This window comes from Neodiprion virginianus, chromosome 1 (genome assembly GCF_021901495.1).
Source record: "Neodiprion virginianus isolate iyNeoVirg1 chromosome 1, iyNeoVirg1.1, whole genome shotgun sequence".
Lineage (NCBI taxonomy): Eukaryota > Metazoa > Arthropoda > Insecta > Hymenoptera > Diprionidae > Neodiprion > Neodiprion virginianus.
Window position 1 is genome coordinate 11,593,498 of NC_060877.1, and position 24,664 is coordinate 11,618,161.

The 24,664-nt window shown below is 38.8% G+C and overlaps 2 protein-coding genes across 7 annotated transcripts in view; one reads left to right on the forward strand and one right to left on the reverse strand.

Moving 5' to 3' along the window:
* The window catches only part of LOC124301155 (flavin-containing monooxygenase FMO GS-OX3-like), a 44,993-nt gene that overhangs the window by 2,717 nt on the left and 17,612 nt on the right, over positions 1–24,664 (reverse strand). For 2 of the 5 annotated variants that reach the window (XM_046755913.1, XM_046755905.1), the window contains exons 2-4: positions 2,693–2,939; positions 1,880–2,021; positions 1,263–1,574 (exon numbers count right to left, since the gene is read on the reverse strand). In XM_046755913.1, coding sequence (XP_046611869.1) covers positions 1,263–1,574; positions 1,880–2,021; positions 2,693–2,901 — 663 coding nt within the window. In that variant the 5' untranslated portion in view covers positions 2,902–2,939. Of the gene's footprint in view, positions 1–1,262; positions 1,575–1,879; positions 2,022–2,681; positions 2,940–3,488; positions 3,600–5,715; positions 5,729–24,664 lie in introns of those variants that run through there. The other 3 variants (XM_046755887.1, XM_046755897.1, XM_046755922.1) reach the window with 3 other exon arrangements.
* LOC124301200 (uncharacterized) lies at positions 890–22,895 on the forward strand. Of its 2 annotated transcripts, none has more exons than XM_046755980.1 (6): positions 890–901; positions 5,563–5,568; positions 20,316–20,369; positions 20,941–21,023; positions 21,099–21,331; positions 21,413–22,895. In XM_046755980.1, exons 3-6 carry the CDS (start codon positions 20,345–20,347, stop codon positions 21,957–21,959), a joined length of 888 nt encoding a protein of 295 aa, XP_046611936.1. In that variant the 5' UTR covers positions 890–901; positions 5,563–5,568; positions 20,316–20,344; the 3' UTR covers positions 21,960–22,895. The 2 variants fall into 2 exon arrangements, with proteins under 2 accessions (XP_046611936.1, XP_046611944.1); XM_046755988.1 differs by having other exon boundaries at positions 20,950–21,023.

The window sequence follows — 24,664 nt, forward strand, 5'->3', positions numbered from 1 at the left end:
TTCATGCGACTGCAAGCACTGCGACCTTTTTTAATGGAGGCTTGTGAGGTTGTAAGTCTCACATCGAACGGCACGTGCGCACTCGCTGAACTTCAACCTAATGGAGTGCAGCTTATTTCGCATGATTGAAATGACGACTGTTGGTAATTATACGCATTAGTAAGAAATGGGCAATAGTGGGTGGAACCGAACAACATTTTCGGTGATATCATCTTAGTCACCTAAACTGAATTACACAAAATTCTCATTATCATAATATAATTTCATACAGAATTGGAGAAGAATTTTGGATTTATTGATAACATGTCCAAAAGTAGTTCATTACGAATTCGCCTGTGTGTTCGAAAGAAGTATAGGTATACGGACAAGTTATTGGGATTTCATTTCGAGTCGTGAAAAATTCTCGCCTACTTTTTTCAGTGTCGAATAGGCAGCACACGTTTGCCATTTGCGCGCTATATTCTTGTATAAATGCTTACACGCTGCCTGAACGGGATAACAATACATAAATTCCAGTTCAAGCTATTTATCGTACTATCTTTACGTAGCTATGGTGATTATCAAAATATAGTAACATGAAAAATATTACGATTCATGCAACTTTAAACAAGTAATGAAAATAGTATTTTAGCTGTACTTTTCATCACTACACAAGGCAATTTTTCATGTCCATCACTTGAATGTGAAATCTGTATATTTGAAATTTCTTTATCTAGCTGTTTTCGAGATTATCGCGTGCCTTTGTCGGAACAAACAGATGGACTGAAATTTTTCTAAGAACCTGTTTTTCGAATATCAGAAATCCGCAAATGCAGAAATTTATTGTAATTTTACGTCCGGCGTATCGCCACATCTCGTCACTTTTAAACGATCCTTACAGTAACCTCATCGTCTCATTTCTGTCCTCCTATTTCCGTTCTGGCTCACGCTACTTGCTTTTGTCGAAAAGTAGGTAATAAAGATCAACTAACTACCAATTTTCAACCATCCGAGAATCAACCATTTATCATGAAGGTGGTGAAACGTCGTTGAATTTGTTATAAAAATGTAATTTGATATCTCCTACAGCCGAAAGAACTATAATAACCCCGAAATCCCCAATCTGAATAACGACCAGATGACCTTCTGTCAAAAATTAGTTTATATTTTTTTTCAATACCTGGAAGCACTTATCAGATGCCTTATGCACTCTGACTCTATTCATTCTGTACCCATGGTCATTTTATAGTGGTAAACATTTCGATCAAAAATGGAAGTCTTACCTTTTCAGCGTACTTGGATAGCTCGCAAGCAATGTCCACGCCAGACCACGAGGCGCCCAGAATGCAGACCTTCTTGTTCGCGTACGTCTCTGGCTTCCGGTACTGATGACTGTGTATAGATCTTCCAGGGAAAGTCTCAATTCCAGGAATGTGAGGAACGTCTCCCACAGTATAATGTCCGTTGCAAAGTATCACAGCGTCAAAGATCCTTGTCGTTACAACGTTTGTTTCCAAGTCCTCGGAAGTTACTAGCCACATTGTTTGGCCGCTTGGAAAACCTTCGGGCTCAACATTTTTCACTACCGTATTTAACTGCGGGCAGAAACATTGTCACAATTCAAGTTCTAGAACGTTAATGAAGAATCGTTACCGATTATCTTTATATTACTTGGAGCGTGGGATCTTTCAGGCTCCTCTGGCGCCCTTCAAAACCATAAAAACATTTGTCTGACACTTATATTTGTAAAACACTCATTTTTCGGGATCATTGACTGGTCTTATTGGAATAAGACCCCCTGTATATCCGCCCATGTTCCACATAATATATTAGATAGATCTAATAGATAGCGCACATTTCGGAATACGTCCTATGTATGCATATATTTCAAAACACATACCTTTATATGAGGGAAGAGATTGAAGTGCTCCGTATAACTCAATAGATAATTCCGAACAACGCTGTGATGCACGAAAGACGGCCCATCTTGATCTTGGAAGGGAAAGTCAGGAATTTGCATAATTTCTTTTGGCACGTTCGTCCTGTTAATACATAATCATATAAAGCGCATTTTTCGTGCACTTCGGGTCTAAGAGATGATTTGACGTGCACACTGAGTCTTTACTACATTTAAGTGTGTTGGAAGCCTCATTTTTTCCGCGTAAGCATTTACAATTACTGCAAACTAGTCCCACTCAAGTAAAATATAAGGGGTGTTCTATTCAATTTTCATGCTTCGTACTTGAAAATCTACGTGAAACTACGTACAGAGGTCTAGCAAAATCAGGTGAATTTACTTATCTGTCAATTTGTGCGTCAGTTTTTCGGGTGATTTGAGTCTAGAGATTTTCGAAAGTCCAAAGGAAATGTTCATCTTAAAAAAAAAAATGTATTCGAAACATCTCAAATACATGCGTATTTGTTGATAGACAAAGTGATTAAGGTTCATGGAAAAGTACGCCGGACCATTGCCGAGGAAAGAAAAGTCTGGAACGTGTGTAACGCCGGAACAACTTTTGATATGTCAAGAGTGAGGCTGCGTAGGTATAAGGGACGGTTACGTCATGTTCATTGAAAGCATCAATGTTGTCAATTGCGGACTTGGTTAGGTATAGTAAATGTGACAGGGAAGAGAAAAGAAGCCGCATTATAATAGTCCATGCCGTTCGGAAATATACCATTTTATTGGGGTTTTCATTTACTTTTGTCTCACCTGAGGTTCTTGTACATGCTGCTGTGAACTGGAAGTCCGCGAGAGTCGAAATCCGTCTCGTCGGTATAAACCCATGTTCCACCAACCTGGTCGGTTTGCTCAAACAGAGTGAAATCGAAAGTTTCTGGATTCGTGGCAAGATGTTTAGCTACGATAAGACCAGAAACACCACCACCAATAATTGCGACTCTCGTTTTACTTCCGGGCATATCTCTCCGACTTGGTAGAAACTGACTCGGGTATATTGCTAAAAAATAGAAATTAAGGTAAGGTCATCATTCAGGATGATTATAGCGATAGGTTCTCTTGAAATGACCTGATCACCGCTGCACCGTAGCGCGTCGGATTCAATTCGCTCAATGTTAAATTCCCCAGGCGCGCACGCACAAGCTTTGAGTTAGTGTATCATTTGCGTTTGTTTTCAGCTTGTCGGTATTATTTAATTTTTTATGACAGAATGAACTGTCATTTCCGTACCGAGGATGACAAAATCACAGTTATATTCTTTGAATGAAGGCATATAACCGGGCGCCAACTGTCAAAACGACACACCACACCGACCAATCAGAGAACAAATAAAATGCCAACAATGTGCTGGATATATTTCGATAACTTCAAGATCCGATAGTCGCGACAACTTTTTAAGAGCGGACAAAAAAAAAAAAAAAACAATAAAGACCTCACCTTTTAAACTGAAGAAAATCAGAAGAGCAGAGGCGAAAGGAAATTCTCTTGAAGAAAATAATTAAGAGAATATACGATTTGAATGAAACCGATTGAGTTGTCAAACGCTTACCAGATAAAGCTCCGCCCATTGTATAGAGAAATCATAACCTTCACGAACTGTTAGAATTGGATTTCTTACGTATTATTCAAATTGCGACAACAAAATGTTCATGTACTGTCTCTGGAAAAAAATAAAAATAAAAAATAATAGCACGGCGTTTTCCTTTCAAGAGGTTTAATATTATGTTACTACGTATGGTTTCATGATGTGGCTAGACTGTGGGTTCACTGTAACTAAACCTGGATAAGCCGAGCTATCATCACACTTTAAATGCAAGGAGACACTCCGCAGGACGGACTCCTCAGTTTCTACCCCTACACATGACAAGGCAACTCATCGCACTGCTCACCCTGAAATAGCTTATCTTTAAGTTTGCTAATGTAAGCGGCCAGTCAAGTGTCATTGCTTATAAGTTATTAAATTAGGCGTGAGTTCTGTAACTTGGTATTATTTGCATAACCAATATATATTTGAAGTAATATGTATATGTGCCAACCTCTGCTTCAATAACCGTATCCTAATCTTATCAACCACACGGAACTCATACGGGCTTCCAGTTATATTAGGACGCGAGAGGCATAGACTTAAAGTCTCGCTCAGTCTTCCCCTTGGCTGCCTGGCTGGAGTCGCGAAGGAAGCCAAAGTTCAGTAGGCAACGTCCTTAAACGTCAGTCTTCTTTACAAATTTTTTTTTTCTTTTGTACAAGATTATTTAGTCATAACTTATATGTTACTGTATTCGATTAATGTATTTTAGTTTCCCGAGAAGGGCCCCCACTCACGGCCGAAACGTCAAATTTTTTTCTTACTTTATTGACGTTTGACACCGAGAAACTCTACACACATATTTTAGCTCCAATATTACGGAAACAAAATTTGAATCGTGACATACGTTAGCTAGTGGAAGAAGAACTGGTTAAAGGGAATGCAGTTATAGTTTATAAATCAACATTTCTGAAGTAGTATTGCAAAACAAGGCGAAGAAAAAGTTGTACCAGTTTTTACAGAAATAATTCTTTCTCGTTTTACAGAACTTCTGACGTTGAAGATCGATTGATGCGTTCGGTACACGCTTGATTTTGAGAGGGCGATCAGCTTGACAGTACAAGAAGCAAAGCATGTAGCATCGTTTAGTTTAATTGTTAGAGTGGTCATAAAGGTCATTTTTGAATTTGAACCGATTCAGCATCCCCTGGATCGGTTTCAAAAAAATTAGCAAAAATTGGTATAAACACTTCGGCGTTCCAGTTCAACTAGAAAGGGTGCCTGTGAGCGTGAATTCATTTTGAGTTTCGAATTTGGGCAGAAACCGCCATTAATCACTGACAATGAAAAATCGATGTGAAAAATGAAATATTATATCAGCTATTTCAAAAGTATTTCCATTGTAGCGTGGAAACGAAGAAAAAGTCATAGCTTTGTACGTTGGCACTCCTGAAACAATTCAAACCTTGGCATAAAAATTCTTCGAATATTGAAGATAAAAAAGAGACAAATCACATGCAATTTTATTTCAAATCAATCAGTCGTCAATCCCAATTCGCATTCATTACTCACTTGAAGTTGGCGATCGATCATCATCGTCGAGTGTTTTTGTTTATCTCAAATTTTCGAAGAATATTTGCAATTTTTTTTGGAAGCTATCCGGAGAGAGACCTTTTTAAAATGAGGTTCTTAAGGACCACCTTAATGATTTTTGTTGAACTATTTTTGAAAACATTATACACCAATTTTTGTAACTATGATATGGCAACGATCGTAAAATTTATTTATAGTAACAAGTCATGAAAAAGACTGTGATCTCTGCAAGAGATGTAGTGGAATGAAAAAATTGACAAGTAATTATCCTGCATACTTCGAGGCAAACATGAACGCGTATTTCTGTTCTATTCCAAAATATTCATGGAACTATCAGCTAATATTATTCTTTTTACAGACTACTGTAAGGCTATGTTATTATATCGAATGATAACATATTTCTCGCTAATCAAACATTACTATGAACGATCAACAAATTTGTTATCATCGACTTATTCTGTTCTCTTAATCGCGCTGTTACATGCGTTGATTAGACGTGAAGCAGTTTTCTGTTCCGAAATACATCACAGAAATAAAAGCAAAAAACTATACCTCATTACGACTGAATCGGTCTTTGTTACCAAAGAATGGATGTTGTGCACATGCTCTTGTAAAAATAATTTCAGAAATGTGGGACCCCATAAGCACCATAACTGACTTTGCATATATGTACGCTCTTGACCACGGAAGTTCCTACGTTGACCACCAGTCAACTCTACCCTTGACCAACAAAGATGGCGGTCACTATGGTTGACTCTTAATCACGGAGCATAAAGAGGAGCACAATCTCTGACTACGAATATGGTACCTTTTTTTCATATGGCATCCAGGTGACGTTCCGATCGCTCCAGGCCCTCCGCGTCCGGCATAGCGGCCATGTTAAATACAATATGCAAATGGCGGTTTCCGCGTCGGCGTTAGAGGCACGGAGCCACGGAGTATTAAAGGTATATATATTCCGTCAAGCGCCTACGTCACAGTCCAATTTTAGTAGATGATTTTCAGCAAATTTCTCATTGCGTGGACCATTATGTTCAATTTGGTTGGATTTACATATAAATCGCGTAAACTTCATTTCCGGGTTTGTATTTTCCGCCTATTACGGATACTGAGGGTCTGGGCCGATCACAGCGCTACCGCCCGGCAGATTATTTTGGAACCACTTTTCGACTCGATACGTAACCAAGATTGTGCTCCTCTTTAATGCTCCGTGCTCTTAATAGATGCTCGAAATTCTACCCGTTAACTTCAATACACTTTTCAGTACGATTCACAATAGATACATGACATCGTAGTAAATGTTCCCGTTCGATGTTTCTACAAGCATTTCCGATTCGCTCCTTCATATCCTCTGGAGCAGTTGGTACCACGCTGTAAACTTTTTCTTTGAGCTAGCCCCATAAAAAATAATCAGGGCTTGTAAGAACAAACGGTTTGAAATAAAAGTTTTCCACTTTTTGTGTAGAATCCCAATATGTGAAGACAAGTTCACGTTCCCATTTAAAAAAAGAAATCGTAACCGCTAAGTGACCCTGCAAAGGTGCACCGATGGAAAGTACGATAGCAGCCTCTCCTCGCTTTTCCCGTCAGTAGCTAATAACGAAATTTCATCAAAACGGATTAGCGGCAAGGAACCACCGTCCTCGCGCAATACCAGACCATCGAGGAACTACACACACGATAAATTTACTACATCACGATAAGCTCTGCATCGTAACGTTCCAGCAGGTGTACATCAGATAACAGAGTTAGCAAAATTGACATAAAATCGGTAGCGAAAAATGCTTGCTGCGCATGACGTCATGTAACAGGTGATTCATAGGTATTCGCGTTGCAGTATGTAGATTTCTGATCATTTTCGTTTTGTCGATTACCGGTAACGGACGTCTCAATTCTCGAAATGGCAAGAGCTCGCGAAGGAGTTGGTAAGTACTGTTTTATTTCTTGCGATTGAATTTCGAGAGCAACACTTCAAGTTACACATTTTTAAGAGTAAACCGTTTTAATGCGTTTGGCTCCTAGCTTTAGCTTTATGCTTACTGAGTAACGGATAGCCATTTTTGGATTAAGATAACGTATCTAAATTCGTTTCCCAGTCTTTATACTTGATAAGCATAGCCTGAGATTCACGACAACGACAGACTCAGTTTTATTTGCAGAAAATTACGATTATTGTTCATTATTTATTATTGTACCCTCATATAGGTTTGTATATTAATATTTGTATTTCGGTGTGATTTTTCCCTGCATGAGTGCGTAGAGTTGTAGGGTGAATCACGGTTTTACATAGAATCCGGTTTATTGTAAACCACGTACAATCAAAATTCTGTTGTACTGGATCGAATCGCTTTTCTAGATTCTTCTGTCTCGCCTCTCGAGTAGGTCGCCAATTGTTGTGCGTGTGTGTGCGTAATGGCGTCGGGATGATTCTATAATCGCGAGAAAGATCACGAATTCCGGACGCGTTGAATTGATATGAATGTTTTTTTTTTATCCAGAAAATGCAGACCTCGGTCGCTTCTGTAAAGTATCATTCAGTTTGGGAACTCGCGGATTTAGAAGTGATGCACTAATCTGGAAGGTAAGAATTAATTTAATATACATTGTAACGTGGCATTTTTGATGCCCGTTACAAAGGGCTCCTTGAACCCTGGGCGGAATCAAAATTTAGGAATTTCCGAAATTGAGTCGCGAAGTTTTTGCAAAAGAGCGCCAATTTTGTGGATTTTGTGATCGTTGAGTGACGTTTTAGTTAGGGAGCCGCGAGCTCATTAGAGTAAGAAATAGAGTAGGTTTCGTGTAATTTTCTGTTTAATTTTAGACTCGCGATGAGCGACTTTTGGATTATCTTTTTTTTTGTTTTGTATCACCGCTATTGGGAAATATGAGATTTTATTTTACTTCTGTTAAGGGCGTTGCCTATGCCTCGAAGAGCGCGCGCGAACAGAGACTCACGATTTTCCTTCTCATTTCCTCATTTTTGAAGATAATTAGGTTCTTAGGGGGTCATTTTGAAGGTAAAGGATAGGTCTGTGTCGCCTTTTTTGCCGAATTTTCGATTTCGCTTTCAGATTTGCGAAAAACGTACTTGAAAGTACGTTATCTTTGAAGTGAGACACAGCGGACAGTGAATTTTTTTTCAAGATTCGGCGAAAGAGGCGACACAGATCTATTCTTTATCTTCAAAATGACTCCCTAAGAATCTAAGTATCTTCAAAAATGAGGAAATGAGAAGGAAAATCACGAAGCATGAAACAGCAAATTTTTCGCGCCAAAGGCGGGCGGCTGCTAGCGCCACGACCGCGTTGGCCGGCGACCATGCGAATTACGGGCGATGAGAGTAGACTCAAACCCCCCCACTACAATTCCCCTCCTTCGAATCCTCGTCGCTCGGCACGTGGATAGTGTTCCGCGCTTTTATTTTTGCTTGTGTTTTTCTACCGTGTTTTTTATTATTTCGAGTCAGTATTTATTCCCGCGATGGCTAAGAAGAGAAGGAACCTGTCTTTGAAGAAGGAGAAACGACCCGGCAGAAAGATTTTGGCAAATTTCAGGAAAAAATTAGGTAAATCGAATTATTTATATGATTGATGTCGCATCCTCTCCGACTTCGAGATTCAATCACTTGAGTACGAACAATCGCAGGGCTTTAATCTAAGAAGGTACTTTCAAGAGCCGATATTGCTGTTCATGATAGCAGTATAAATTCATTCTCAAGTTTTTTATACATACGAAAATATAAACTAGAATGCATTGTGACGTGTGGTATTAGCCCGGTTTGCATTAGTCGCTAAAATATGTCATCAATTTGTTACGTGTTCAGGTTAAATGATCGAAATCACTATTCGGCAATTTGCATTAGTGTTTACACTTTGTCGATCATAAGGAATATTCTCATCACTTATTGTGACTACCTAAGTATCCAAGGTGAAGTTACAAGGTATCTGGCAGAATTTTCCACCAATTTGTTACCCGAGATCGTAGATTTTAGACGCGCCCGATAACTCTCAATCCGCGAACTCCCTCAAATCATCGAAGCTCAGATAAGGCCGCGCGTAAGAAACAGTAAATTCACGACCGACAGACGACAAAAAACTGTAATATATATATGTACACATGTACATAAATATAATAGCTTTGTATATAGCTTACGTGCAATATTTCTGTGATTTATGTTTAGTTAGTTATATGTATTACTGTGCTAAAAATTTGCTAGTCATATCGTTATAATTATATATCTGATTATTCATTCCAGGAGTACTTTCTGCAGTCGGACCAGACTGCGTGTATACCTATATATTATGTAAATATTCTATAGCCTATTTTTTCATTACTATCTGTGACCTGCACTCGTGACGTACTACTTTCCATAGTTTGCGCTTTCTATAGAATTTATTTAGCCATATAATGTATACAATGCTCGATGCTTTGTTATATCAATTTTCTCTATCAAGATTACTGTCATGTTTCACTTATACTGTTTCAATTTAATTTTTATGAGATCCTTCTCATACAGATTTCGTGATTATGTTTATTAAGTTTAAACGAGTTTAATTTTACTTTTACCATTTTATATTATTTTTTATCATTTTGTATTCGTTTGGTGCAAACCCGATCACGGTTGGGAGGTAGGGACGGGTTAGGCGGGTCTCTGTTTGATAGCGACCTCCACGTGGTGAGACCTGGGAGATTGATGATATTTTCGTTGTTATATCATGAATTTGCTCACAGCTATTCGTTGCATTTTCAATTTAAAATGACCTGTGACGACGTCTGGCCGGTAGTCGTAAATAGTTACGTATTATTTTCGAGACTGTATTAGGAATAGCTCTCAGCCGATCAAGCTATGCTTTGAGCTGACTCAAGACAGTCCTGCAAATCGAACCTGACTATGAATACCGGCTATCAGACTATTACCAGTCACGTGATCGCATTGCGTAGAAATACGGACGCCGGCGAATATAATTTTCGTTGAAATATTAAGAATGTGTATCTATATCAACATACGTATAAGGAATTCTACGTCACGTCAATCAAAAAATAACCTCGTATTTTTTCAATCTATTCATACTTTTTTTCTCATGAAATAAAGGTAAAAAGAATCGACACGCATTTTGGTGTTCGTCCGAATTATGTTTGTTTTCGAAAGTTACAAGACAATCGTTCAATTTTGATGCAAAAGGAGCGCGCATATATCCGGTTCTATTCGACGTAAAGACATCATTTACAGTGCATTCGGAAGGTGAACGAATAAGCTTTCATAAAAAAAATGCAATGTTGAACATTATTGAAAATCCCAATTTTTATAAACAATTCAAATGTTTGACGATTTTTACCTCATTAATGACAAGTTTTCCAATTATAAAAAAAATAGTTTCGGGTTCCTTATTGAATTCTGTATTACTAGTAAATTTTTCAAGTGGAATCTGAAAGGAGTCTACTTTTTTTTTATATTATTCATCAGGCGCTGCGTCGTGCCGAGCGCGATACACCGGGCTGTTTAAAAGTATTTGAAACCGAATGCCCGTGAGGGGTGGAAGAGGATAGCCGCGTCACACGCCCCACTCCGGCGACAGCTCGGTTGCTCCGTCTCACTTTTTTCTTTACCCTCTCTCTCGCCACGGTTAACGCGGGAAGCGGAGTAGCCCGCGCTTTTTAGCTAGGCAACGCCCTTAATTAAGTAGCGTGTGTATTTCGAGTGTCTCTCTCTCACTCCAAAAATTACCCCTCCCCTCTCCGCGGTACTGAGCTATCGAGCATATGCCCGAGGAATAGCGCATTAATGATTTTGAGGCGTGTTAATCACGCCAGGCGCCCAACAAAACTTCGCGATATTGTTTTAGATCCAGGGTACATCGTGGTCGCCAAATTATTGTGCACGCGGTAAGCTCTCGGTCATTTTCTCCGAGTGACCGAGGAGCGGGAAAAATCCACGTCACAACATATAAGCAATTATTCTGATCTAGCGAAACTAATACGTGCATATTTACACACAGATTGGTGCCTCTACCGAAACGGATCACTTCAATACCTACACTAAGCTAGTAAATGACACATGGCAAGTAATAACTGTCGTCAATGGCTTGGAAGTTGTGGATGTGTCAGTAGATACAGATCTAGAGGAAACTCTTATCAACAAATTCTTGGAATTCCTGAGGACTCGAGACAAGTCCAGACCAGTGATCCTCATAGCACACAACGCCTACGGGTGATTATTGTTGCTGTGTAATTTATCGATTTCTTAAACATTCGTACACGATTTGGTTTCAATTGCATTATTGATTGGCAGATTTCACGGGCCACGGATTCTACGACTGGTAAAACGTCTGGATATGATGAGGGAATTCCAGTCACGTGTCGCAGGAATTGCGTGCACCTTCCTTCTGTTTCAAGAAGAATATCCTGAGCGCCATAGTCACACGCTTAGAAATGTCGCTCAAGATATCCCCGGCTTCAACTGGCAAATCGAAACAGCAAATAATGCGACTAGCAAAGCGAAAATAATAATGACAGTAATACGTCACTACCAGGTTCAAAATCTAATTACGAATCGTACGGAAAGCGTTGAAGCTGTATTAGAAAGAGTTGAGATTAATAATAGAAAAGCCTCTCTAAAGAGGATTGCAGAACTTTCCGACCATATAAGGAAGAAAATTGCTAAGGCAGGATTCGACTACGAAGATTTAGTGGAGGCTTATTTCGGCACAGATCCACAAAGAGTTTTACAATTACTGCAGACTGTTAAGCTACGTCGACACCATATTCACGAGATACTGGAGCATCTCAGCGTCTTGGTACCGGGAGCTCTTCAACCGATAGTGTGAAAATTATAGCCTCTAGATTCCACTTCGAAAATGATAAAACTTTTGTTTCGCTATCATTATCCGAGGTTAAACTTTTTCATCTTCCAGGAGGTGTCTGTTTGGGCAATGATGCCCCAGGGATAGAATAACTTATTTTTACATACATATATAAAGCAAGTACGGAAATTCTTACCTGCACTCGTGGGAAAAGCCGTGGTGGGCGTAACTAACCCACTACGCTGGACCCAGAGGACAAGGGTAGTTCAGGGTGAATAAGAAGACCCAAAACATTATTTATACATACTTGAAACTTCCTCATTCGCCTGAATTCCGTAAAAATGAATGGAACCAATTAGGAACCGCTTTAAAAATCGGCACGCTAAAGAACAAATCCTTAACAAGCCTTGCACTGACAATGAGCAGAAGCAGGGTAGTTCATCAAAAATCTTTCAACAAGACGTTTCAAAATTATCTCTTAAACAGAGCAGTTCTTCGTATACCATCGATCGGAGTAGTTCAAAGATATTTTAAAATCTTGGCGAATGATGTAACTCTAAAGAAATTCCGTGCTTATAATACTGTAAAATAATATTATTACTATTAACAATATTCAAACATTATAATTTCAATTCAGCTTTTGAATAAACCTCATCATTGAATTTAATTGACGTTGTGATTTAACCTAATTGATAACCTTCAACGTGAATAGATCTATTAAACTGTATCCGTATCCATTTTAGTATATCCACCGGCGCCCTACCTGGCATTGGTGAATTCTTTTCTCCACTCTACCATTTTTTGCAACAGCTCTCGTATCATTCGTTGAGGGGTGACGCCACTCTAGGATTTTGTGAAATTTGATTTTTTTTATTGCTTGGATTGAACAATATTTTAGGGTCACAAAAACAATATCTGGTTGGTCTTGTAGTGGAAAAAAATTTCAAGAGGTTCAATTCTCGATTTATGCCTTGGAGCGCGCGCCGAGTGCTTGTAAAACTGAACGCATTTTTCTCGAAACCACTTTTTTCAAACCGGGAGGACAGATTACTTGAATATCGTTGCATGGATCGATCTGAAATTTTGACAGTAGCTTCACAATTACATTCTCTATCAAAGTACGTAGTTGTTTTTTTATTTCATGCAAAGTTTTATTGATTTATAAACAATTCACTGCTTATTTTTTGGCCACAAGTCGAATCATTTTTTTAAGTGTACCATTTCTCTAGAATTTGATAAAAAAAAAACCCTACGCAGTTCCATAGGCAATATCATACAGATTGTAAAATTTTTGGGTTCTTTGTGACGGGTCTTATACTTTATCGATTTCATTATGCATCTAAATGATAATAAAACATTTTTTCATACTTTGATACGTGTTAGGTAAGCCCGCTGAGAGGAAATCATATTCCTTTATCCATACTCCCAAAATAAATCGTCAAAGTTGGGCCCATTTTTGACCGTTAGAGCGGTGTTACCCCTCAATCCACCGGCATGTGTTTGGTATTGGTGAATTAAACTTTCGATTGAAAACCTCTCCTTAAACCTCACTGTTGATGCCTAAGAGCCAAATTTCCAAAGCGCTTAGAAAAGGAGGCAGAGCAGGTAGAAGGGTTAAATTTCATAAAAACCAGAGCGATCGTGCGTAAACAGTGTCACATAATTTTTGAACGGCGTATTGTCAGAAAAGTTGGAGACAACTTCACGATTTATACCCCATTCAGTTCCCGTCGAATACGCAGAGCCGCCCGCAGAGCCCGAAATGATCTAAATCGATTAAAGTTAAGTGATAACTTTTACTCCAAATCGTTATCTTCTCTCAATACCAGTTCAATCAACAAAGAAGAACCGCGTTCAGTTCAGGTAAATCGCACTTAAGAGTTTAATCCTAGTATGAGGTTTTAAATTATCGTGGCGAATTCGGGTTTCCGTAAATAAATGATAGCCAAACCCAATCCTTATCATAACACTGTTATTGGTTTACAATTATCAAGCTCAGTTTTTTAAAATTCCAATTTCAGCTGTCGAAAAAAGCCAAAAATGATCCTACATACTCACGGATGCCTAATTACAATTATGTAGGGTTATATATTCAAAGATATTCACAAATATGCCGTTAACATGTATATGCACAAAGATACCCCATACAAAATTTTTAGGTTGAATTAACTCATTGACTTTAATTTAATCGTATTGCAATTCACCCGAATGAAGATATCAATTACTTTCATGAACTGCAATGAAACAAAATAAATCACTAAAAGTGTAATTTGCATTTCATTCTACCCAAATATCAAAATACAAATGTGATTTGTATTTTACTTCTTGCTGATGGCCGTATACAAATCCACTTAGTATTATATTTCATCGCAATTGCAAAATACTGATGTAATTAACATTTCATTCCTTTTCAATTACAAAATCAAAATCTAATTTTGATGAAATACGTAATGGTCTCTAATCAAATTCCGAGATACAATGTTTTTGATTAAAATTCTCAAATACAGTGTTATTGAACTAAATCTTGAAATGCGTTCTTGTTGACCGAATCCCGAGTGACGATTTTTTTCTGCTCAGTCGTCGATGTAATTTTGAAAGAAAAAAAATTATAATTCATACTACATACTGACATGAATTATAAAAAATTGGATCACTTCTTATGCGAGCGATTCAAGTTCCTACTTCTTTTACCGTCTGGTTGTATTTTAACCACAATTGAGGTGCGGTAACTGTGATATGCAGTTGTTATGAAACGAGAGGGGAAAATTACCACGGAGTGCAAGTGTTTTAAGTTCGTGCAAAAAACGATTTGATAAAGAGTGAGCCGGGAGTATTCCTTGAGGGACGTCAATGAGAACGACGCTTCACATATATTTGTTGTTCACATTGCGAATCCTCAAGGATTCCTCCGCGTACGATATAGCATTTTGAAAGTAAACCATTTCTACGTTCCATTTGAAATCATGAGCTTTCAAATTGTGACAACTGAAATTAGAAAGAAATAACGACTGTAGTTTTTTAAATCACATATTTCCGCGTCATCCCAATCATACGCTTCTGTAAAATGAAAAGTAACTAGATGGAAGTAAGACGTTCTGTTTTTCTACAGCGCTCAGTCAAGCTTTTGCCACTATCACCTGCACTCTGTACTCGAGGTTTTTGAACGCTATGATGAACTTTTATAACTTTGAGTCTCGTTATTCTCGAAAGGAAAATTTAATTTTATGCTCGATTTGTCAATAATCCATTATTTCTAATGGAATGGAAATAAAATTATAACTAAATAAGGTATAACGTACCCGATTCATGAATCTAGAATCTAGGCATGAAAATGGGCTTACATCGGTAATACTTTTTCAATTGTAAATACTGCTTCGGTGTTCCAAGACCGTCTGGATTTCAGGAAAGACGTGTGTGTATTCTTCAACGCTTTGGACGATAACAGTTTTTTTTTTTTTATGGAAGCAATAACCTCGCTTGCACTATCTCTGATAGCAGCGGACATAACACATATTTCTGTAGAAAGTGTGATAGCTTTAATAGCTGTTGTTCGAGAGCCTATCTATAATATGTATTAATCAAAATAATGTAAGGACGGTAAGACAGCTTGCTGCTAATTGTGAGTAAATACATTTCTGACCGAGTTGAAATTCCAGTATATATGACCTAATTTCTACAATACAGTGTTATTTTATAGATTTGCGAATGCGTTCGAGAATATAAATATTCGTTCACAGGTGCATTGAACTTTATTTCAGATAATTCATCAACATCTAATTAACCGGTGCCACGTGTAATAGTAGAGAATTTTAGCATTATTCCGAAAAATCAAAAGCTTGAACTAATCTTATTTTTGATTCCGAGTTTTCGATTCGAAAAATAAAGTAACATACGCAAACGAATGTGATTTATAAATTATATAGATCTTATTCAGAGAATTAAAAAATTTTCATTGGTTCTGGATACGGAAAAAAATATACAACACACATTTTGAGTTATGATAAAGTTTCGCAATTTATTTTAGGAAAAATGTCTTAATCGCGGTAAGAATGGATTGGCATAAATAATCTTCTATCCATTGTTCATTGCAGACAAGATATAAACACTTATGCTTCACAGGTTAGGATTATCTGAGGAAATGATTATTTTTCACCATGTATATTTTCAGCTAGCATTTGATGCAAAATTTCGATACGGTCTTGGAAATCCTGACGAATAATTGATTTGCGACGCCATTGAGTGAATGTCGCTTCCGATTTTTGCTTCATCGTTCTGTCTCGGACGGAAAAAAAATTCATGTTGCTCCAACAGTCCTTATTGGCTAATCATTCGACAATCGCAATCGTAAAACTTTGACTATAAGATCTGGATCTGTGATACCAAAGACCATAAAATGCCAATGTCTCAGAACCATTCGATCTACTCTAAGCGAAGTTTATACCCAATCTAAATTGAACAATTCTTTATTGCAAATCGGAATTTTGAAGTTCCCTAGATATCGATCCGCATACAATTCATACGTAGTTTGGAACTGTTTTCTAGTTGCCATTCTGAACTCTGGACTTTTCACTTATGACGCAAAATTAGTGGCCGATGAACTTCGTTGATACCAGTTATGGAGCGACTTGGTCGAATTGAAATTTCGAATTGAAACATTTTGCGCACCAGATCAAAATCAGCAGCCGGAAAAACTTTCGGATATCAATTTCTATACCCTTCGAATCGATCGATAGTAATTTTTTTCACAGCAATCAAAGGTACGCCAAATCAAATTTCTGAGCTTCGTCTTTGGATTTAACATCAGCGATGTTAAAGGATAGCCTGGTTCCGGAATGAAACAATATATTCGATATTGAGGTTCGCTGTTTCGAATTTTCGAGTTTTTTACTTCAAATTCAGAATCGGCTGTTTGAAAAACCTTTGGAATAACTCTCAATATCGTAAAGCATTTAGCCGAAGTTTTTCAAGTGCTCGCGAGCAGCGAGGCAAGACTACAAAATAATGTAATCTTCAGAGATAACCCCTAGGTACCAGGCGCCGAACATGGTGTATGTAGCGAATGCATTACCCATTACAAAAAAAATATGTAATACATCAAAACCATGATTTGTAACAACGTGAATGATTGACAATGGACGATAACGCAATTGGTAATCACCAAAGTAACAGGTAATGGATTCGAATTACATTATTAATGACCAAAATACTGAGGAATGGATTCGAATTGCAACGGTTTATTACTAAAGTAATAGGTCATCGTTATTGCATCATTATTGCCACAATGTATGCATGGATACCAATTGCAATAATCATAACTGCAGTAATTGCTTTACTGATAACTCTTTTCTTGTAATAACAGCTGAAGTTAAATATTACAGCATCCGAAATGGCGGTTATCTAAAGAAAGAAGAGAAAAAAATTGCTCACTTAACCGTGGAGGTCAGATAATCGATTGACAACATTCCGATTAAATGATACTGGATATTCGCAGTTGAATGATTTAAAAATTAACCGTTACATTGAGAATGACGATACCTCAATTATCTTAATTTTATCATAATTTATCAATGTACTGACTATAAAAATAACGCCTAATGGGGAAAAGTATATTATTCGCTGAAAATGGAATGAATAATACAGCGATGTCCCATTATTAACTATCAAAATGATTCACAGCGATGAGAAAACGCAATAATCATTGAAAAATTAATGTGTAATGGAATGGCTAATCCATTAATAAAGCAATGCACTTTTCACAATCACTCAGGTGGGTATTACGACAGCGAAATAAAATATATGTCGAGATGGGTTTTCAAAACACTACGCGACACGGCAGGAAGCGTCATCAGGTTCAAAGCACGACTGTCTGCCAGAGGCTTTCATGCAGCGAGAAGACGTGGACTACTCGGAGACGTTCTCACCAGTCGTGAGGTACGATTCTCTCTGAGTACTCCTAGCGATCATCGCGGAAGAAAATCTTGAAGCAGTACAGTTCGATGTTCGAACTGCTATTCTCCATGGACTTCTTGACGAGGTCGACATGATGGAGATTCCGACGGGACTGGAGGTCAACGGAAGTCGAGATAAAGTGGTGTGTCTTCTCGAGAAAGCATTGTACGGACTCGAGCAGGCTCCGCGCTGCTGGAACTTGGAAATCGCGAGTGTTTTGAAGAGGTTCAATCTGATAGAGACTAATGCGGACAAGCGTGTTTTTCCTCGTACCTCGCGCTGTTCGTAGACGACGGGATAATTGCATCGAAGTCTGCGGGTATAATCGAGAAAATTGTCAGAGAGTTGAGCAAAGAATACGATATAACGATCGGAGATTGCATTAACTTCGCCGGAATGCAAATAAGTCGAGATCGCGAGTCAAGGTCGATGTTCGTACATCAAGAGGCCTACGCGAAGAAAGACATAGAGCGATTCGGAATGAGTCGAGCAAAAGGGGTCTCCGTACCGGCGGATCCTCACACAATTTTGTACCCGGTAGAATCAGAAGCGAGCGAAAGGCAACCGGTAAGTAGTATGGCCATGAGAGTTCTACACTCAGATTCCGGTTACCGACACTTACCGACCGAGCCGCTCCGCGCAGCTCAGACTCAAACCCTTCCCCGCTCCGCGCACCCCAGACGCAAACCCTTTTCTGCGATGACGTCACAGTCTGCCGTACCGAAGGTCAAAGTCTGTAGTGCTCGCCTGCCGACGGTAGAGGGCGCAGCGGGGGGGCGAGAACTTTTTTACCGTCCCTACCGTGGGAAAGGAATTTGGAGTGGTTAATGTTACACATCAGCAGTCCTATCTTGGGAAAAGAATGCGGGACGGTAAAAAAGTTCTCGCCCCCCCGCTGCGCCCTCTACCTTCGGCAGGCGAGCACTACAGACTTTGACCTTCGGTACGGCAGACTGTGACGTCATCGCGGAAAAGGGTTTGCGTCTGGGCTGCGCGGAGCGGAGAAGGGTTTGAGTCTGAGCTGCGCGGAGCGGCTCGGTGGGCTGCGCGGAGCGGCTCGGTCGGTAAGTGTCGGTAACCGGAATCTGCGTTTAGAACTCTCATAGCCATACTACTCCGGTACCGTATCGCGAGGCAATAGGATCGCTAATGTTTCTCGCGGTAGTAACACGACCAGCTATTGCACACGCTGTAAATTCGGTTAGCAAGTTTCAGAACGAACACGACGAGAGTCATGTGCGAGCAGTGAGTCGAATTCGCGAATCAAACTCGCGGGATATTCAGATGCGGATTTCGCGAGCGATATAAGGACCAGAAGGTCGACGACGGGTTACGCGTTCTGTTTAGCAAACGGAATTGTAACGTGGTCGTCTCAGCGACAAAAACTCGTGTCTACGAGTAAGACGGAATCGGAGTATATCGCGGCATCGACGGCGGCGAAAGAAGCTGTATGGCTACCTACGTGCGCTGTTGAGCGAACTAGGGTACATGCGAAACGAGTCGACGAATTTGTACGCCGAAAACCAGAGCGCTATTCGATTGATTCGAGATCCGGAATTTCACAAGCGCGCGAAACATATTGATGTGAAGTTTCACTACATCCGCGAGAAAGTCGAAAACGGCGAAATCAATATAATCTTCGTGCCTACCGAGGTTCAATCGGCGGACATTTTTACCAAAGCGCTACCAAAGAATAGATTTGTCAAATTATATACGAATCTCGGGCTGTGCATAAAACGCTCCGACGGCGGAAGTGTTGTGGCAAGTTATCGCATTTGATGCGAACGCGGTGCGAGGAGGACCGAGTGTAGCCGAGCGCCTTGCAGCGATCGGAACCGTACCATAATTATCGTGCATATGCGATAATTTCATGCCTACGTACGATGTACGACAGCACATTATCATCGTACGCAGATTGTACGATAATTTCTATTATGATGCAAATTTTGAGAATTTAAGATGTTGGTGCCACTATTAATCTTGAAGTCGAGGGGGAATTGGTCAGGGGGTCGATTTTATATTTTCACTTTTTCATCTCACCTCAGCTGAGCATTGTGATTGGCTGTCTAACCTCATGTAGCCAATCAGAATGCTCAGTTGGGGTGAGATGAAAAAGCGAAAGATACGAAATTGACCCCCTGGTGTCTGTGCTATACGTAAAGCATATAGGGTACGTTCTAGTTGCGATCGCAGCGCTGACAAACTATAAAGTATTTACAAAAATGTCAATATTACGTTTAATATAATTTATTTATTCATTATAGACACTGTTTTGACACTTCACTTTAGGATGTGAACACTAGCGCCTCGGAGTCTCGAGCGAAGCGAGCGAGCGAGGTCTTACAGGAAGTTAGTTGTGAGCAAACTGTCGTTAGAAAAGTACGCAGTGTGTAATAAATAAAGATATTCATATGTTATTACGTTTCCAAAGATTAACAGAGGGTTATTATTCTACCGCGTCGTTTACCTCTCCATTCCTAAAACCACCTGCGATCCTTAGCCTTAACAGAGTGTTTTGCCTTTGCCCAGAGTTACGAAATGGCCAGCGCTGGCGAAGGAGTTGGTAAGTTCTGTTTTATTCCTTGCGATCGAATTTCGAGAGCAACACTTCGGACGTGTTCGGAAATTGACTGAAAGTACTGTCAGTACTGAAAATCTACAGTATACGTCACTTGGACTATACCATTTTCAGTACTGACAGTACTTTCAGTCAATTTCTGAGCACGCTCTTGGTAAGCATAGCCTGAGATTCACGATAACGATCGATTCAGTTTTATTTGCAGAAAATTACGATTATTGTTCATTGTTTATTGTTATACCCTCATATAGGTTTGTATATTAACATTTGTATTTCGGTGTGATTTTTCCCTGCATGAGTGCAAACTTGTGCGTAGGGTTGTAGGGTGAATCACGGTTTTGCATAGAATCCGGTTTATCGTGAATCACGTACAATCAAAATTCTGTCGTTACTGGGTCGAATCGCTTTCGTGGATTCTTCAGTCTCGCCTCTCGAGTAGGTCGCGGATTGCTGTGTGTGCATGTGCGTAATGGCGTCGGGATGATTCGAGAATTGCGAGGAAGGTCACGAATTTCAGACGCGTTGATTTGAAATGAATTTTTTTTTTTTTATCCAGAAAATGCAGACTTCAGTGACTGCTGTCAAGTAATATACTATTTGTCACACAACGGATCTAAGAGAACCGACGAAATATGTAAGGTAAGAATTAATTTAATATACATATAAGCAATTATTCTGATCTAGCGAAACTAATACATGCATATTTACACATAGATTGCTGCCTGTACCGAACAGGGTCAATTCAGTCGCTACATTATGCCGTCGAATGGCATACCGAAAAGAAAAACTAACTTCACTCGCTTGAAAATTACAAATGGTGAATTAGAGGAAAACGGTCGTATAGTAACTACATTTCCAAAGAGAACTGCTTTCACTGATTTCTTGGAGTTCCTGGACGATCAACGCCGGTTAAGACGAGTTATCCTTGTAACACACAACACCCAAGAGTGATTATTGTTGCTGTGTAATTTATCGATTTCTTAAACATTCGTACACGATGTGGTTTCAATTGCATTATTGATTGGCAGATTTCACGGGCCATCGATTCTACGACTGGTAACAGATCTGGGTATGATGGAGGAATTTCAGTTACGTGTCGCAGGATTTGCGAGCACGCTCAGTCTATTTAAAGAAGTATTTCCTAGGGGTACACCTTGCAGCCTGAAAGCTATCGCTGGAAATATCCCCGAGTTCAACTGGGAAGCACAAGCAGCATATAATGCGACTTGTAGGGAACAAATATTATTGGAAATAATACGTTACTACAGGAATCGCTTCCAGATTGAAAACCAAATTAAGAATCTTACGGTAAGCGTTAGAGCTGCATTAGAAAAGCTTGAGACTAGTGATAGAAAAGACTCTCTAAAGAGAGTCTCTGGACTTTCCATCCAAATGAGGATAAAAATTGCTGAGGCAAGAATCGGCTACGAAAATTTAGTGGAAGCTTATCAATTTGGCCGCAACATCGGAGTATTAAGATTACTGCGGAATGTCGGGATAAAACAGCACGTTAAAAACACGATACTTGAGCATCTAGAGGTCTCGGTGCCGCAAACTCCTCAACCAATCGAATGAAAATTATAGCCTCTAGATTTCACTTCGAAGATGATGAAACTTTTGTTTCACTATCATTATCCAAGATTAAATTTTTCTTCCATATTATATAAATGTACGATAAACAGAATTCTATACGAAGCTAACCGCATATGCAATATCCGACGTTCGTGTCGGTAAATTTCTGTTACCCCGAATGCATTGCATGCATACGGCTTCCATTAACACTATATATTTTCGGACATACAGAAACTGGCGTGCACGTGTAGCGTGATAAACCTTTTCATCTTTCAGGAGGTGTTTGTTTGGGCAATGATGTCCCAGGGATAGAATAGCTTATTTTTACATATATAAAGCAAGTACGGAAATTCTTACCTGCACTCGTGGGGAAAGCCGTGGTGGGCGTAACTAACCCACTACGCTGGACCCAGAGGGCAAGGGTAGTTCAGGGTGAATAAGAAGGCCCAAACATTATTTATACATACTTGAAACTTCCTCATTCGCCTAAATTCCGTAAAAATGAAAGGAACCAATTAGGAACCGCGTTCAAAATCGGCACGCTAAAGAACAAATCCTTAACAAGTCTTGCACTGACAATGAGCAGAAGCAGGGTAGTTCATCAAAATTATTTTAACAAGACGTTTCAAAATTACCTTTTAAACAGAGCAGTTATTCGTAAACCATCGATCGGAGCAGTTCAAAGATATATTAAAATCTTGGCGAATGATGTAACTCTGAAGAAATTCCGTGCTTATACTACTGTTAAATAATATTATTACTCTCAACAATATTCAAGCATTATAATTTCAATTCAGCTTTTGAATAAACCTAATCATTGAGTTTAATTGACGTTTTGATTTAACCTAATTAATAACCTTCAACGTGAATAGATCTATTAAACTCTCTCCGTATCCATTTTAGTATATCCACCGGCGCTCTATCTGGCATTGGTGAATTCTTTTCTCCACTCTACCATTTTTTGCAATAGCTCTCGTATCATTCGTTAAGGGGTGACGCCACTCTAGGATTTTGTGAAATTTGATTTTTCTTATTGCTTGGATTAAACAATATTTGAGGGTCACGAAAACAATATCTAGTTGGTCTTATAGTGGAAAAAAATTTCGAGAGGTTCAATTTTCGATTTATGCCTTGGATCGCGCGCCGAGTGCTTGTAAAACTGAACGCATTTTTCTCGAAACCACTTTTTTCAAACCGGGAGGACAGATTACTTGAATATCGTTGCATGGATCGATCTGAAATTTTGATAGTAGCTTCACAATTACATTCTCTACGAAAGTACGTAGTTGTTTTTTTATTTAATGTAAAGTTTTATTGATTTATAAAAAAATTACTGCTTATTTTTTGCCCAAAAATCGACTCATTTTTCTAAAAGTGTACCATTTCTATAGAATTTGATAAAAAAAAAAAAAAAACCCCACGTAGTTCCATAGGCAATAACATATGGATTGTAAAATTTTTTTGGTTTTTTGTGACGGGTCTTATACTCTATGGATTTCATTTTGCATCTGAATGATGATCAAATATTTTTTTTCATACTTTGATACGTAATAGGTGAACCCGCTGAAAAGAAATCATATTCCTTTATCCATACTCCCAAAATGAATCGTCAAAGTTGGGCCCATTTTTGACCGTTACAGTGGTGTTACCCCTCAATCCACCGGCACGTGTTTGGTATTGGTGAATTAAACTTTCGATTGAAAACCTCTCCTTAAACCACACTGTTGATGCCTAAGAGCTAAATTTCCAAAGCGCTTAGAAAAGGAGGCAGAGCAGGTAGAAGGGTTAAATTTCATAAAAACCAGAGCGATCGTGCGTAAACAGTGTCACATAATTTTTAAACGGCGTATTGCCAGAAAAGTTGGAGACAACTTCACGATTTATACCCCATTCAGTTCCCGTCGAATACGCAGAGCCGCCCGCAGAGCCCGAAATGATCTAAATCGATTAAAGTTAAGTGATAACTTTTACTCCAAATCGTTATCTTCTCTCAATACAAGTTCAATCAACAAAGGAGAACAGCGTTCAGTTCAGAAAAATCGCACTTAAGAGTTTTATCCTAGTATGAGCTTTCAAATTATCGTGGCAAATTCGGGTTTCCGTGAATAAATAATAGCCAAACCCAATCCGTATCATAACACTGTTATTGGTTAACAATTATCAAGCTCAGTTTTTGAAAATTCCAATTTCAGCTGACGAAAACTAGCCAAAAATGATCCTACATACTCACGGATGCCTAATTACAATTATGTAGGGTTATATATTCAAAGATATTCACAAATATGCCGTTAACATGTATATGCACACAGATACCCCCACACAAAATTTTTAGGTTGAATTAACTCATTGACTTTATGTAAAAATTGTTGTTGGATCGAGGAGATATTAATCGTATTGCAATTCACCCGAATGAAGATATCAATTACTTTTATGAACTGCAATGAAACAAAATTAGTCACTAAAAGTGTAATTTGCATTTCATTCTACCCAAATATATATCAAAACACAAATGTGATTTGTATTTTACTTCTTGCTGATGGCAGTGTGCAAATCCACTTAGTATTATATTTCATCGCAATTGCAAAATACTGATGTAATTAACATTTCGTTCCTTTTCAATTACAAAATCAAAATCTAATTTTGATGAAATACGTAATGGTCTCCAATCAAATTCTGAGATGAAATGTTTTTGATTAAAATTCTCGAAT

Bases quoted from the DNA above. Each gene is read 5' to 3' on its own strand.
- LOC124301200 (XM_046755980.1), top strand. From the start codon at position 20,345: ATGGCCAGCGCTGGCGAAGGAGTTG. The intron at 20,370-20,940 runs GTAAGTTCTGTT...TTTTTTATCCAG, and splicing joins CAGCGCTGGCGAAGGAGTTG to AAAATGCAGACTTCAGTGAC. The intron at 21,024-21,098 runs GTAAGAATTAAT...ATTTACACATAG, and splicing joins GAACCGACGAAATATGTAAG to ATTGCTGCCTGTACCGAACA.